At 34.2% G+C, this 17732-nt stretch overlaps 1 protein-coding gene across 1 annotated transcript; it reads right to left on the minus strand.

Moving 5' to 3' along the window:
- Positions 1–2259: 2259 nt before the first annotated feature.
- Positions 2260–8529, minus strand: Fdcsp (follicular dendritic cell secreted protein). The gene is made up of 5 exons (XM_021249823.2): positions 8478–8529; positions 6136–6205; positions 5719–5751; positions 3163–3377; positions 2260–2344 (listed from the first exon to the last, which is right to left on the minus strand). Exons 1-4 carry the CDS (start codon positions 8522–8524, stop codon positions 3207–3209), a joined length of 321 nt encoding a protein of 106 aa, XP_021105482.2. The 5' UTR covers positions 8525–8529; the 3' UTR covers positions 2260–2344; positions 3163–3206.
- Positions 8530–17732: the final 9203 nt, after the last annotated feature.

The following is a 17732-nucleotide window of genomic DNA, read 5'->3' on the forward strand; positions in this document are numbered from 1 at the left end:
GCCTGGTCTCTGTGCCCTATGTCTTGTTCTCCATTCCTCCCTTTGTCCACCCATACAGTGGCCTCCAAACTGTCAGCTATCAGGTCAGCAAACAGTTCTTATGAAATTAATTCACCACATTATGCTAAGACTGTTTGGTCTTCTTGATGTCTCTATCATTGTTTTAATTGGGCTCACTGACTTTGATAGGAAGGAATCATCATTCAGATATTTAGGAACCTGTAATCCTTACAAATGACCAAGGGACACAGTAGTTTCCCTGCTTGGAACATGCCAAGTGGCTCATGAGGTTGGCCATGATTTTCAGCTAGATTATGTAGGCACAGTAGCAGAATTTCCATGACTGACACTATGAGTCCCACCTGTGAATAATTTGATCTTATGCTGGAGAAACATAAATTGTTAAAAGAGTAATATGCTAATTTCCTGATAACTAACTGTGGAGACAAAGGCACCCACTGTAAGACAATGAAGGGTTATTGGGCAAGCAGAATCTTTTTGAATGACATCAAATACTGCAGGACAGTTTATTTTCATCACCACTTGCTATCATTTTCTTATTCAGGACTTTTTGCTTCAAGTACTCAGCATGGGATTTGTGAGAGCTGATGATTAGGACAAATTGTTTCTCTACAAAGTTCATAAAACTTTGTCATGTGTATTGACTTATTGTAAAAGAGAATAAATACTTGATGAACTAAGAACTTCTGAACTTGGTTTCCTAATAGCCGACAAATAAATTTTTAAAGAAATACGTATATGTTTTTATGATGCTTGTACTTGTTTTGTGAAATGGAATTCTATTCATGCCTTGGTATTTTATTGGTCCTGTGAATTCTGTAGTATTGTGTGAGTAGCAAAGAAATTATTCAAGTGGCTATGCTAATGTAATTGAGTAGAACTGTTAACATTTAAATATTGATTTTAAGGTTCCTTTCTTACAAGAAGGAGCTTGATATATGTCAGACATATGAAAAAGGTTTTCTGTTTGAAAATTAGGAATCTGAAAGTTTTATGAATATATTCCTTTTAACATTCACTGAATACCTTCAGTTTTGCTAAGTACTGGAGAATAGTTACTCGGTGTGGTGTTCTGGGAGCTTACACAGGACACAGAAATGTAAGTGAACTGTTTTACTAGAAAGTAAAGTATTATAAGATTCATGAACACTACAAATAAGGTACTGGGGTAGAGGGTCAAAGTGGTGGTTAATTCATTCTATTTCAGAAAGAGGAGTTTGTTTTTTAAGTGAAAGTCATAAATGTGACTTGAACCTTAAAAGAGACATTGACTCTTAACAGTGAGAGGAGGAGTGAACACTTCCTCGGGCAAACCCCCAAGCAGCTGTGCTGGAGGAGGGTGCCTCAGGGAGTGACATCCTGGAGAGTCTGAGCTGGAGTAGAACACAGGCTGGGGTGGTGGAGGGGATTGGGAAAGAAGCCTGTAGTTACATGTGAAAGGCCTTGAATAGATTTTGGGTTGGAAGCAATGAGAAGTTTGCTAAAGCAATCAAACTTATCAGAATAAAGTTCAAATTATGATTTGAAAAGATAAATCAGGTGGCAATGTAGCAGCCAGTCTAACAAGGAGGAGACTGGTGATGGTTGTCCTTGTTAGTAGATATTTGATTTTTCCTCCTGAAATAAAGGGAAAAGACATGGACCTAACTAGTAGGGTAAATCTAGTTTTTCCTTTTCTGCCCTGGGCTAGGTCCATGACAATGTAGGTCCATAGGACTTTCATGATCCTGTTTCCACATGGATAAAGTGAAACTACACAGTTTATGTGAAGATTTGGTGACACAATGATTTGGAAAGTACTTTGTAACTTACCAGTATGATATAAATGATTTTCTAAAATTCTTACTCATTATCAGTTTCTTAAAGTTAGAGGTAGTTCTCTATTGTTCACAGTATCTTTTGCCAACACATCAAACTAATATCCTACAGTGCATAGGCACAGATGTAATTGCTCAAATATTTTTTGTTAAATCAACCTCTGGCTCATGACAATACAATAAATAGAACTACACAACATAAGCTACCGAATAGACCTTCATTCGAGATATTTTTATGTTGGTTGATTTTTGTCTCCTCCACTCTCCATGCTTTATCTGAAATGTTTAGAGATGAAATGAATAATAAAATCTGTTGTATTTCATTCTTTTTGGTGAAGGATTCCTAGAAATTTGGAATCCTAGGGGATTTTTATATTTACTAAAAAGGACCACTACAGGTATCGACTAGAGAACATTATTTGATGCTTCAATTAAGTTTATTTTTTCTTTTATAACAGGATTATTGATTCTTCAAGGAAGTAGCTGACATTCAATTTTACAGCAATCTGAAATAAATGAAAACATTGGTTATTAATCTCAGTGGGTCTTTTTCTAGGGAACATGTAAATTTTTGTGTTTTAATTATAAACATTGGCATAAAAGTATGTTTAATTTAAGTACTGGGGAACTTTCTGCTCAGGAAGACTGCATGGATGCAGGACAGAGCCTTTAGGAGCAGGTATTAGCTGATAGTTTTTCTCCCTAAGACAGTCATATGGGTCCTAATGTAATGTTCAGTAGAGTTTACTCTCCCTCAATTCACTGCTAATTCACAGACTGTCCACTTTGATTTTGCTACGTTGAGAAGACAGGGCTTCTGTTACAGGTGGAGCAGGCAGCTTTTAGGGATTTCTTCCACTGTCACATTAAGAAGATAAGTTTGTGGGTTTAGTACTAGAAAAATTACATGATTTTCTAAGGACTACCATGAAGTCTACCTTAGATTCTAGGTCCACAAGTTCATCAACTATGATGTCTAACTTGATTAAAATTTTACCTTTCTTAGCACAGTGGTTAGGTCTAAAATGCACAATTGTTGATAATAGTATAAAATGTTTGAATATTTTATAAAATGTTTTGATAATAGAGGTCTTTTTCCCATTACATTACAGCAGATGAAAGATTTAAACTAGCATGTTTGGGCCATGGAGGGACACATATATGTATCTCCGAGTGGAAAAGCCAACAGTTTCTACCAGTGGAAAGTGTGTCTGAGTGAGAATACTGTAACCTATTTTGTATGGAATGATGTATTTCAATCCATAAACCATGAGTAACAACACAAACACAATAACACAAAAATGGTTGTATTATGCACACTTACCACTTAATTTCTTCTTAAATCACACTGTGACTTTTCTCCCTTGTTCACTTTTCATTAGGTGGAGGAGTCGCAGTTGCCAGCTGAGATACTGGGAAAGGAAATAAGTAAAACCTATACCCTGGATATGCCTGATTTATGATCAGTGGATATGGGCCTAATGGGTTTTGAAAAGGGGGCAAAAAAATCTGTGGAGTATTTTCATCACTGTCACTGATCTATTGAGAGAAAGAAAAAGGCTCATCTTACTCTTTAGAAAGAGAAATGAAATACATCTTTAACATATAGGTTATCATTTAAAAATTTAATAGTATACATTTGCATAAAATAAAGTTTACATTAATCCTGGGAAATGGGTACATGTACGTAACACTTTTTAAAATCCTCTTCCCTTTGTCACCCACCTCTACCCTCTGCCTGTAAATCCCCTTTCCCCATCTGTGTCCTTGTGGTTACTATTGTTTTTAGCTCATGTTTATGACAGATTTTACATTCACTGTGGTTATTAGGTTCCTGTGCGTGGCATATCTCAGTTCTTCTTACCCCCTTCCTGAGTTCCTGGACCCCTTCCAATTTGCAAGAGATCTGTCTGGACCGTCTAAGTCATTTACTGTTTCTACATGTACTATGAACAGGGATTTGATTAATTTTAGAAAATCAAAGATTACTCTATTCCTCTCTTAAGTGAAATAAATAAGACACACATGTATAAATACCAAATAGTTTCTCTGGTGTGAGAAACTGAAAGTGTAAATAAGGACCAAAATATATGATAGGTAATGTGAAATAGGAAGAAAAGGGGCAAAGGGGAAGGAGGTGGGAGGGGTAGAGGAAAGGATAGAAGGGAATTAATATGAGAAAATGGAAAAATAGGAACAAAATCTTTGTAAATAGGGAGGAATGGAGGGGTTGAAGGGAGGGCTGGGCAAGGGTGAAAGATGGGAACCAAGAGAGATTATGTAAAGGTGCTAATTTCCAATGATGAATGTCATTATATTGTATACCTAAAATGTACCAGTGATTAGAATGAATAATTGATAATGCAAAATAGGAAGAAAAAGTCCAAAGGGGTAGGGGTAGTGGGAGGGGCAGGGGAAAGGAAAGAAGGAAAAGGAAAAATGATGAGAAATTGAAAAAATGGAAATAAAGTCTTTGTAAATAGGGAAGGGTGGAGGGGGTGAAGGGAGGGCTAGGAATGGGGAAAAAATAAGAACCAAGATGCATCATGTAAAGGTACAAGTTCCCAATGAGAAATGTAATTGTGTTGTATACCTAAAATGTACCAATAAAAGAATTTAAGAAAAAAAAAGATTACTCTATTTCTGAATCTTTCTATGCAAGGCATATTTTTCAGATACAGTAATCTCTTCTACAATAAAAAAGCTCAAAATAGGGGTGTTGAAGTGCTTTCATATTTCTCTCTTTATCTTTATACCAGTGTTTACCCAAGCTATGTCATGAATTCAGTCACTCTTCTTGGGTCTCACTTCTTTTTTCCCCCTTTCTTCTTCCTTGTCTGTGGATGTCCTTATCAATTTCCATATTCTTAGCATTCTGTTTATAGTTTTGGCCTCTAAACCATTTTCAACAAAATACAAACAAATTTTAAAACTAGACTTTTCCTCTGAAAATTTTATTTTATTCTTAAACATTTTTGGTTATCTGTTAAGACCAAGACTGTTCTTTACTGAATTTGCCACTAGTAGAACCATCAAAGCTGGATCAGAGCTACAGTTCTGATCTGGAATGGCCTCCAACGACCATGCATTAAAGGACTGGTCCTCACAGAGTGCTCTGGGAAGGTGGTAGAAGCGTTGGAAGGTGGGGCCTGGGGGGGAGCTTTGTTATGGGAGGTGGGGCCCAAAGAGGGTTGTGGGAGGCTTGTTTTCTCTTTGTGGCACTGACCATTGTAAGGTGCCCAGGCTGCCTCCGGCAAGTGCTCCCATCACAAGGTATTGTGCCCCTCAGACCTGGGGCAGTGGGCCTGTTGGTCATGGGCTGGAACTGCCAAAATTGTTACTCAAGACAAACCTTTTCTTTTTTCTTTTTTCTTTTTTGGTACCGGGGATTGAACTCGGGTCCTTGAACTTGCGAGGCAGGCGGTGGAACCACTGAGCTAAATCCCAAGCCCCCTTTTCTTTTTTCATATCAGTTTATGTCAGGTGTCTTATGGGAAGCTGATTAGCATACCTACACCTTTCAATTCTTGAGTTTTAATTATTTTTTGCCTTCTCTGAAATGGACATTGTAGGGATAAAGCAGAGTTAAATCATAGGTATTTACGGGCCTTTACTAAGCTAGATGATTCTAGTGAAAATATCATAACCCAACTCATCACAGAGTGATTCACATTTGAACCTGAGTGTCAATGCTATGTGAGATGGTGCGATGCTTCCCTGCATAGAAGTGGAGTTAGCCCTCCCTGGTTAGTGATAATGGTCAAAAGTCTTCAAGTACATTCGTAAAGTTTGGGACACTTGGATAAGTGAATACTTTTAACCACAGTCATGAATATTTTACACAGAATGCTTGCATGTAAAAAAGAAGAAAGTAACTTACGCTTCGTTTTTCTCTATCCTGGTCTTCAGAGACCTAAAGTTCAAACAGTGAAATTATTTCAACTCATGTTGATGAAAACACATTAAGACTATATATATATATATATATATATATATATATATATATCCTCCTTATATATCATTGTATCTAATTTTAAAGTCTAGGGTTTTATTGTCCAGAAAATATTATAAAAATAATTTTCCTGAAAAATGTAATACGTATTTTGAAACAGCTGAAATTCATCACAGCATCAGGGTTATATGGAAGTGAATTATGCACTGAATAGTGTATGGTTGATAATATTTTCTGGAACATAATCTAAAGTGGCGGGTTCAGGTTTCTTTATAAAGTAGAGAGGAAGCACTGAGCTTTGTGTATTAGCACAAAATATTTTAGAATGCAGAAGTGAATCCTTACCGGGAAACCAACAGTTACTGCCAAGATGGCAGTGATCAGAAGGAGAGTTTTCATCTTATTTGGGAATACCCTAGAAGTCAGAAGAAAGACTAGATGTTAACATAAATTCAGAAGGTACAGTTGTAGTGCAGATGATGGAACTAACAGCTCTCTGACTTTGTGTAGTTGTTTGTAATGTTAGAGCACCAATCTATTTGTGACTAGATAACATGATTCTTTAGGTAAAATCAAAAGTGATTTGCAGTTTTACTATATTGCATCAATTCTTTAAAAAAATACATTCACATATTATTTAACAGTAACACTTCTTTCAATTGTTAATAAAATTTTCTCAAATGAAATAATTCATCAGCTTATGCAAAGAATGCTATTGTGGGGATATGTAGTTACTTATTTTAGAAAATTTAAACAGCATTATACCTATGGAATTAATTTATATGACAGAAGTGTTTGCATCAATTCTGGCAACTTACCCCCAGATTTATGCTGTTTAGGTGGAACTATTTTAAGCATTTGGGAAAAAACATTTTTCTATATTTTCATTTTCATTTTAAGTTCTTTTTTTTATTAAATACATTATTATAATGTATCATATTGATAATAAGTATTTGAGACAACTAAGTTAAATACAATTCAATCAATGATCATATTATATAATAAATTAGACAGTACAACAAAAACTTTAAAAAAAAATATGTCACTAATATGATAAGCATTTGTACATTACTTGGTTTAGAACATTCATGAAAATTTTTCCTGTGAGATTTTATCATAATCATTACTTCTTTGTCATGGTGTGTATGCAACAGATAATTAGAGAACATATAGGGAATTTGGGAAACGCAGGTTGGAAAGGAGGTTAGTGAATTTTCTTGATATTAGCTATTTATTTATAAAACATTTATTGATAACTAATAAAGTGTTGACATTATTCTAGGTTTTGTTGTATGTAGCAGCTGAAATATTACCTGCTTTATTGCATTTATTAAGTACATTATTATAGGTCAATACATTACATAGTTTTTCTGAAGAATATTTATTTTAAAAATTTAGATTTTGAAAAAAATGTGCATTTCTCATGTAAATAACATCATTTTGGGATGCCTTTGCCTTGATTAACAGAGACTGAGGGAAATTTCATCATTTCTTGAGTTTTCTTGTATATTTATGTGAGTAAAGAATACAATGCAAAAGAAAAAATGCTGCAAAGTTTTTACTTCAATTTTTATTATAGCAAACACAATTCAAATTAAAATACAAAAATTTAATGATAATGTAATGATTTGCCAAGACAGGAATTTAAAATTCTCGTCAAATTTAGTGTTCTATAGGCACTTTAACAGTACAGAAAATTAACAGTAAAGTGTACACACATATACACTCCTCTCAGACGCACATGTATAGGCACACAGCCTGCTTTCTCTGGGCAGTGAGTTCCAGTCTGCACTGTCTCGGATATAATGATAAAGCATGATTTCTTTCATATGAAGGCTAATTAGGAAAGGCAGGAATGGATATTAATATCATGAAATGCAAAGTGTGTTGTGTAAAGAAATTACAAAATATTGAGAGCATATAGAAGGGAGAGAGGAAATTGTTTTGAAAATAATAGAATTCAAGAGGGTCTTATACAATAGAATGATTTTCAACTGATTTCAAGGATTATTCAAAACCACATTAATTAGGTAAATAAACTACATAAAAGACCCTCTGGATCATGTCCTGCAGTGAAGACATAGCATGAATATCAACTACCTCCTTGTAGTTATCTACTTCTCAAAGCCGTAAATTGGTATGTGCTAGAGAATAAATGCTGCTCTGGATACATTAGATACATCTTCCTGGAGCATCAATTTTATTCATGGGTTAATAGGAAATATTTAAGTAATTCTTTGTTAAAATTGACAGGATATAAAACAGAATTCAAATACTAGATAAATTTTAAAGGTAAATAAGAAGTTACAAATAAGTTTGCAATTGTGCACACTTAGAGAATCCCTGGAAGTACATGGTCCCTCTCTTTGCCGAATTTAGGTCCATAAAATTTAGAGTGGTGAATTTGAGGTTTGTGAGCCTTAAGCTGGGTCTCCAACAATACCTTACCTCTATGACAACTCATTCATGGTCCCTCTGAAATATGCACATACCCTAGCAGAAGAATGATTTTAAGAAAATATTTTGTAGACAAAAAGGAGTATCTAATTACTGTTTACAAATTAAAGCAACTCTTACATATAGCCTTAATAATTTTGACAGTTCAATGTGTATACATACATGATGATAGAAATATATACAAAGAGATATATAATCTATTTAACATCAGTATTTAAAACCTTTCTTACCTCAGAGTTTCCACTCTGTTCTTTCTCTCTCTTATGAGAAGTGGCATAGCTGATACTGGAATATGCAGTTGTTTTATAGTGTCAGAAGTGCAGTGGATGAGAGGTCTGTGGCTGGAAGGCCGCTCCCCCAGGATCAGTTATTAGTTGAATCATCAACTCACAATATGTTGAAATTGAGGAATAACTGACATTTGCAGTTTCATGAAAATTTTGGTTGAGTGATTAGCAAATATATCATCTGTGGTTTTCTTGACAAATTTTGTAATACACAAATCTCATATATTTGAAACATATATATGTATATATTTTTTCCTCAAAACAATACTCTAAGAACAAAATGTGATTGTAAAATCATTCCACTGTACAGATAAAGAGGATGAGAAGTAGAAAATATTGGTAATTGATTTAAGGTATTATAACTAGTATTCTGACCAAGATTATACCTAACACCAGCAATTTGGTTCCAAAACTCATACTCTCAACTAGTGCTTTATATGTCACTGTAGCAGAAGTTTGGATAAACCAACACAAACCCAGAGAAACATTAAAATTTCTTCACCTATAACAATGTTTAAACTTTTCTCACTGACTTAAATGGGAACCACTTCCATCAGAAACTTAGTTTATTGCATTTAGTATGTTATTGTATACTGGTTTTCACTATTCTCATCCTAGAAACCAATTTTTCTTCCTTGGCTTCTTAAAACCACTTTTTCCTGTTTCTTTTCTTCTAATAGCAACCTTATACCTTGCATAGTCCGTCTTTTTCCTCAGCTTACTATACATGATCTGTTACTTTCTTAGTCTTCACTTGTACTGAATAATATAATCTACATCTGACTTCCTAATCTATGCCCAAAAATATTCTTCCAGTATAATTGTATAAATATATTTGTACCAACAGTCTTTTATTCAACCTGTATTTTCTGTTTAGATATCTGATAAGTATGTTAAAGCCACGCAAAGCAAAACTGAACTTATTTTTTTCTTTCTAAATCTGCTTCTCAATGTGTTTACTCTTTCAGCTGATGGCCACCAATCACTGTTATCTAAGCAAAAAATCTGAGATCACCACAATTTTTCCCCTGTGCCTTCCCTTTCATATCAAAGGATCTAATGATCTTCACCCTGACAGTAGAGTCCAGAATCAATTTCTTCATCATCATCATCATCATCATCATTTCCTTAGTTAAATCCTCATTCTCTCCTGGACTATTATTATAGTTTTTAGTCAGATTCCCTGTCTCCAATATTTCTCCTCTTAAATTTATCTTCATCAGTAACATTAAAATAATTAGTCTAAGGTGGATTCAAAGTTTTAAAATGGAAGCTATAGTAAAACGTGCATTATAAGTTATAGCACACAATTTGAGAGAAGGGTTTTTATAGAGCAGTTCTTACCTTGCTACATGAGGCACATGCAGAAATGTTTTATTTCTTTCTGTCTTCAGATGTATTCTAGTGTTTCCCATTCCTTTCCACTCTAATTTATTTATTCTAAATTCTAGTAGTGACTTTTAAAGTTTATTTCATAACAGAAACAGAAAATACTTAAAATTGGCTTTCTGCTAGCAATTGGCTAATCTAGGTACAAGTAATTAGTTCTTCGCTGTATTATTTTCAGTCATTTGAAGGATTAAAAATTTTCAAAATGAAATATTGAGAAAATTATTTTCTGAAATACTTTCTGCAACATTGAATTCAAAGTTGGGGCAGGAATCTAGGGGAAGGTTGCATTTTTAATGCCTGGGTTCCAACACCTAGCATATTGACTGCCCCATAGTAGGTGATTAATAAATATTTGTTTTTCACAATATATGCATTTGGGTAATCCCTAATATACTCAGAGGAACCTGAGCAGATCAATTAATTGTTTTGTGGAGGAAATGAAAAGATCAGGGGGCTATAGTCTAGAAAGACAAAACCTTCTTTGTATGAAAAATTGAATGCTGCCATGATAGAATTTACTAGGAAACTGCACGATAGTATCTGACTGTATTTTTGATAATATAACTTTGGACAAATGGATCAAAATATTACTTATTATGACAATACAGTGTACTGTTGATGCCTGATAAAGTATGGGCACACTGTTTTTCAGTCACAGTTTCCAGTAATTAAACCTAGTCCTCATCCATGTGCAGATATGCAGGCAAGCTATGTAGCCCAGACATTTTCAAAACTTTAGTGTGTAACCATTTCCAGATTCTTTTAAATATTTAGGATTAGTCTATAGAATCTGTAATTTATAATATTGTTCTCTACACATGGTAGATAATGGATAATGATTCATTTTATTGAAGAAATGTTTCCCTAGATTCAATATCTAACACTGAAAAAGAAAATAAATGTATATAAGAGCATCTTAAATGGTATTTGGAACTGGATAGGGGTCTAATACGTTACTTGAATCTGAATATAAGGAGGTAACTTTTGAAACTAAAGGAAGATGGGAGTAACTATTCTTTCTGATTGTTGATCTGATTGTGTCACCTCTACACAAGCACTAACTGCTACCTAACAAAATGCCATTCTGGCTGAAGTCATGCTGTAGGAGCTGGTGTTCCTTTCCATTGTTAATCTTTATTCAGAGGGCTAAAATCTAATAAACAGTAAAGATTTGGCTAATAGTACAAAAGTTTAAGTCACAAAAATCCACTCTGCCAAGTCTTCCAAACAGGATTGTCTTGAAAGGCAACTAGGATGGTTTGCCTGGAAAGGGACAGCTTCATATCAAAGAGGTTGGGTGGGTTGCCATATAATAGAGGTTATTTGGGGGACATAGATAGCAGAGGTAAAAATGAATCTGCTCTGATATTAAAATACTATATAAGAAAAAAACTTTTAAAGATTAAAACCACCCATCCCTACAGATATTAAAGAATGACGAGGTGAGCACAGCCTGTTAAACAACAGGAAGGAGTTTTGGTAGTGGCTGATATTGGTTAGATTACTTCTCTGTACCCTTCTAACCATAATACTCTTAGATTAGGTGGTACAGGAATGTCAACACCTACTGGAACATTTTAGCAATCACCTAAACAAAAAAACCCTCTTGTCATTAATGAATTAGAATTACTGGCAGGGAAATGCACGTTGTAAACCGCACCATGGCTGATATTAGCTGATGGATTAACTGACTCTTACTTTAGTAAGAACAGAAATATTTTATAGCAGTTTGTGGCCTGAAATTTTCAACGGATGCGTACTTTTTGGACAACTATCACTCTCTTCTGTGCATTAAAACCCATGAGAAATTATCTCCCCTTTACTAGGCTTGCATATTAGGTCCACTCAAAAGAGGATTTCTTTTCTTGTGAAAGGTCTATGAGGTCTGTATTATAAGAGAATGGACACAAATTTATCCCTGAATTTTCTTCAAAACCTTTCTGAGCATTATATTTTGGGCTACAAATGAATTCAGTGGCTGTGAATCCTTCAAAGTAATTAGAGCCCTGTGTGTCAATGCAGTAGAATCTGAGTGGTTGTCTGTTCTTCATTCCTTGGCTACTTGGCTGCCAGCTCTTACAAATGGATGAGGTTGCATAGTTTTGCTTGGGCTTAGTACGAGCAAGTGCCAGAGCCTTTGCTGGACATACCCATGTCTACCCCATTACACCAAGTATGTGCTTAATAAATACCTACTGAGTGCATGGACTGTGCTCTTCAGGTCCTGCTTGGAAAACTAGAGCTCTTGTCCCTAGTATCATACCTTGAAGCTCAAAAGCCATCAACCGAGAAGCTCTGTTTATTAACTCTTTTCCACATTCATGAAACATGATTTTGCCAGTGTAATTTGAATTTTTACCAAATTTCACTAATGATTTGATGTATTTCACATAGCTTAAAACAGTTCATATTTTTCTGAAATGTAGTGGTACCACACATGTGTTACCCAGAGCTCTGCAGTCTTTCTGTGATTCCTTCCCCTCATCTCATGCCTCTTGTAAAGACAGGTAAACGCAGCATGCATCCTCCCTTGAATTCTCACCCTTTGATAGCTACTCATTTATTCAGCATTAAAATAAAATAAATAAAATAATTATTCTCTCATTTGCCAAATAGCTCTAACAATTTAAATAAAAATGATATTTTATATGGCAATGTATCCATATCAGAAGTTGTATATTTGATCTGATTGCCTACTTGAGATATCCATCTGATTTTCTCCTTGTTCAAGGCAGAGAATGTCAAGCTTTGCCTCTTTATTTATATCTTTAAATTATCAATATAAAATTTCTGCAATTAACAAACATTCTAATTATACTAAACATAAATGTTCCTTATAATTAGAAAATAATTTGTTAGTTTTATATTATTTTCAAAATGCTATGTGCTAAAAAATAACAAATACAAGAATTATTATATATACCCAGTAATATAATATATATGTGTGTGTGTGTGTGTGTGTGTGTGTGTGTGTGTGTGCTTGTGCATGGTAGCCTATGGGATACACTATAATCTTATCCTTATTTTACAGGTGAAGAAAAGGGGCTTAGAGAATTAAGTACCTGAGACTATAAATCTAGTAAACTGTGTAACTGGAATGTAGAATTAGTCAGCTCCTAACCACAACACAAGGAACATAAAATGATTTAGGGAACTATCCACCTAGTGAATCATAGTAGGATGTAGAAATTTTAAATCATTTGTTATTTTAAAATTGTTTTTATACTAAAAGAATTTATATTCAGACTTGTTTGAACACAACACTAATACATAATGTAGATAGTCTTTTAATTTTAAATACTTTAAGTAGGTATATTTAAAAATATGATATATTTTTACTGGGACAAGGGACATTTTAAAACCAGTCACATTAAAAAAAATCATGATGGAATATTTTAGAAGCCAAATATTAATTTTTATTTTTCAGATACATCAAATACATAAAATTCTTAATAAAATTTTATATGATATACACAGAATATTGATAATATTTTCATGTCTCATTACTTGGAAGAATTAGGAAACATGGTCACTCAGCTCTTTGCCATGGCCATTGAAGTTTCTACAGCAAGAATCAGTAAATTATACATTGTAATAATCACCCCTACAATACAGCTTTTACTTTTGAGTATTGATGGGGTGGTTATTATAATGTATTTGTATTTATTACCACTCACCAAACTTATATATTTACATTTAATGCATTAAAATATTATCAGACTATAATGAAAAGTTGGATACAGATGTTAAATCCAAGCAAAGTGAATTTTAAAGTTTATTTTAGCAAATAGCAATTAATGAATCCAGCATTCCCAAACCACAAGTAGAGCACAAGGGGAGACTTAGAAAGGCACAGAGCTAAGACAAGGCAAACATTTAATTACAATTACAGCCGTCTTATTTGGTTTATCTTGTTGGGAACCTTCTAGTTATATAAGTTTGTCAGCTACTTCTGATTAATGGAGATAACATTCTATTTTGCTTCAATATAGGCATTTGTAAGATAGCTTGAGTAATTTTGCTCATGTTTGCAAGTCAAACAAAGTTTAGGTCACCAATGAGACTTAATTGACTTTGTCATCTCAGGGATTCATTAGGCTTCATCTCCATTTTAATTCACTTTGATAGAATGCTGAGGGTGAGGCCATGTGTGGATACTATGTTTTGGCCTAGAACTAATCCCGTTACCTTCCATTTAGATAAGAAGCACCCCATGGAGAAAGATTGATTGGGAAAGCTTTGAAGCTATTTTGTGAACTGTCAAATGTAAGCAGAGCTAGTTTTAGAGAAATTATTCTACATAAAATCTTTTTGGTCAAACCTGTTCAAAATATTACTGCTCCTACTTTCTCTTCCTCTGGTCCTAGGAGTGGGATATTGAGGTGTGTGTTAGTCACTTTTTCATCACTAGGACAAAATACACAACACCTGAAACTTAAAATAGAAAAGGTTTATTTTGGCTCACAGTTTCAGTTCATGGTTGGCTGGCCCCAAGGCAGAAACAGGATGGCAGAGGACCATGACAGCCAAGACACACAGAGAGAAGGAAGGAGCCAGGAACAAGTATATACTTTTCCAAGTCATAACCCCTAGTGACCCACTTCTGATGAGGTCTTACCTTCTAAGAGGAAATCAGTTACTAAACTCATCAATGGATGAATCCACATAATGTGCCCCATGACCCAATTGCCCTTAAAACACATGAGGCTTTTGGAAGACATTCTTGATCTAGACCATAGCATTCTACCCCAACCCCATAAAGACTCATATCTACCTCATTACACAAAATGCTTTTAGTCTATCTCTTAAGGGTCATCAAAGTCTTAACAGTTCCAGCATTACTGAAAAGTTTAAGTCAAAAGTCTCCTCTGAGATTCATGGTAAACTTGTAGCTGTGGGCCCCTGTAAAAATCTAAAGAAAAGTTAAACATTTCCAACATGCAATGGCACAGGGTCACATTCCCAAACCAAAAGGGAAAAATAGGGGCTTAGAAAAGAACTGAACCAAAGCAAGGATATTTTGAAAACAAGTGAATATCTCATTGATAGTGGTTGCTCTATTCAGATATTCAAACTCAGTTGTTGCAGGTGAATAACTAAATAAAACTTAACATCTTTCTATAACAGATTGAGTATTGGACAAAGATTCAGTAATTTATTTTCATGCCTCGAGACATTCACTTGGAGCAGTTAAAATTATCTAGGGTATCAAGGCTCTGTTAATATTGCTTGAAATATATAAACTCAGCTTGTTTAGTTTGATCTTGTTTTTAAGAAAATATTTTTTCTTGATTAATTTCTTAATGTAGTGTTTAGAAAAATAACCAATTTAATAGATAAAGATATAGATAAATACATTTATTGTGAGAGATTGTTTCATTTGATTATATAAGTTAAGACTCATCTATGTTCTATAATCAGGAGGCCCAGGGAAGCTGGTTGAGGAGTTCCAGTCCCAACCCAAGTGTCAAATCCTGTGAACCTGGTGCTCCAGTGTCTAAAGGTAGGAGATGATAGATGTCCCAGCTCAAGTAGAGAAAGAAAATTTGCCCTTCTTCCAACTTTGTGCTCTGTTCGGGTTTTCAGTGAATTGGATAATGCTCCCTCACATTGGTGATTGTGATCTTTTCTAAGTCTACTGATTCAAATGCTGATATTTTCCAGAAATATCCTCACAGAAACACACAGAAATAGTGTTTAACCAGCCACCCATCGTTCCTTATCCCAGTCAAATTGACACAGTAAAGTTAATCATTACACCATATTTTTTCAAAGTATTTATTGTTGTATCCCCTAATATTGCCAAACTCTTGAGTTCATTATAGCTTGATACTTGTTTTTGCAATTTTCCTGGACTTCTCTATTGTCTGGTCTTGAACAGAAAAACTGAGTTGTACTCATCTTTCCTCCTTAGTTTCCTCTCTTCAGTCCTTTCCTCCTCTTTAAAGAAAGAAGTTGAATACTTGCTATGTTTTAGGATGTACTCTAAGCACTTCATTTAAATTACCTCTTGATTTTAAAAATGATTCTCTCAATGCTTGGGATTTTGGGACACAGTATTTGTAGCTGCTGAATACCTAATTTTTATTAAATATCTTGGTGTTTGAATCCTCATGTTCCATATCAAAAGATCACTCACTCACTCAGAATTACATTTATTCAACACATCAACTTAGAGAAAAGGATAAAGAATAAAATGAAAGTGTGATAATTATTATTGGGTTACTCATTCACAGGGGCAAGTAGCAGATTGCAGGTTATAACACTAATAAATGCCAGTTGTGTTCAACTTTGAATCCTAGAATACTCATCAAATTTTATTAGAACCACTCAATACATATTCATTCATTTTTCCTTTTATGCACACACACAGTAACACACATTTACAAATATGTGACGTATATTGAATAACAATTCTTTTCAGAATTTCAGCTGAATGTCCATTGTTGAAAATATAAGTTAAAAGTACTTGAGAGAGAAAAATTAATATTTTCTGAGTACTTTGTATGACCCAGATGTCTTACGTATATTATTTCAAGCAGTCTTTCCAGAATTTCTAAAGATTAAGTATTATTATTTCTAATTTATACTCAAGAAAATGGAGATTCAATCTAGGTGACTGAAGTTTCAGGGCCAAATCTGACAAAATCCCAAATCTATGCCTTATTCTTTATAGGATTCTGCCACCCCAAATGAGCATAAGTCTGCCTAGGTATTTACCCTTTGGTGTGAGAACAGCCATCTCTTTGTTTAGCTCTCTCATATCGAGAGTATGTACTTTAAAATTTTTGTCAAAAAGTAAGTTTGATTTTCATGAGGAATCCAGCCAAAGGAAGCTGACTGAATGGGGTTGGGAAAAGTACTGAGATGATGAGATGTGACAGCTAGATCACGTTTTAGTATATCAGTGACAATCACCACATCCATCACAAATCCATTGACAACATATCTTTATTCTCATGGATGACACAATATTGTAGAGGGATCCTTTATCAATACAATTATCCAACTAAGTTAAATGACATTAGCTTTGTGCTTAGTGGTGTTATATTCCAGATTATGCAGTGATAGAATATTTGAAAGCAATATAATTTTGTGAAAATGAGACTTATTACTGCATGATTGCATTATTTTTCTGTGACAAATTTAAAGAGGATAATATAATGATAGGTAAATTCAGGAGAAGAGTGAAGACATTTTGTACATTTCAGAGAATTGATATTAGCATTAAGGAAGTAAATAGTCTAAAATGATATCCAAGGCATTGCCCATTTTTTTCTGAAAAAAAAAATAAAGTATTTTAGTACCATTTGACTGATTTGTGGAAATATTTTCCTAGATATTTTTAAATTGTGTATTAAAGAAATAGGAAGTTTACTTTCATTGGTGTCTGTTTTACATTGAGCCAAGTTCACAACGTGCTAAAATCCTTTAGTATTTCTGATTGAATAACCTGAATTGACTTGCATTGTACAATAATATCAGCGAGGAGGCTTTTCTGAAGAAGTTCTCATACTGTTCACTCTCAGCTGTTTCTTATTAGACTATTGTTATCTGGAAAATTCTGAATATACTTTTTCATAGAAAGGGGTCAGAAGAGACTCATAGATAGCAAGGAGATTTCAAAAACCTTTCTTTTTCAGGTTCTCCTTCAGGTCCATTTCTTTTTTTTTTCTTTTGTGGTACAGGGGATCAAACTCAGGACCTTGTGGTTGCGAGGGCGAGCTAAATCCCCAGCCCCAGGTCCAATTATTTGCTTTTTTAACATGTATTTTTACTTTTTAGAGCCATTCCAGGCCTATTCTA

The sequence above is a fragment of the Heterocephalus glaber genome, unplaced genomic scaffold, assembly GCF_053883595.1.
Source record: "Heterocephalus glaber isolate CG9 unplaced genomic scaffold, H.glaber_assembly_v1.0 deba00000281, whole genome shotgun sequence".
In the NCBI taxonomy this organism is placed as follows: Eukaryota; Metazoa; Chordata; class Mammalia; order Rodentia; family Bathyergidae; genus Heterocephalus; species Heterocephalus glaber.

Excerpts from the sequence above, each read along its gene's own strand:
- Fdcsp (XM_021249823.2), bottom strand. The coding sequence starts at position 8,524 with ATGCCACTTCTCATAAGAGAGAGAAAGAACAGAGTGGAAACTCTGAG. Across the intron at positions 6,206-8,477 it reads AACAGAGTGGAAACTCTGAG|GGTATTCCCAAATAAGATGA; the intron begins GTAAGAAAGGTT and ends TCTGACTTCTAG. Across the intron at positions 3,378-5,718 it reads AGGATAGAGAAAAACGAAGC|ATCAGTGACAGTGATGAAAA; the intron begins GTAAGTTACTTT and ends TTCTCTCAATAG.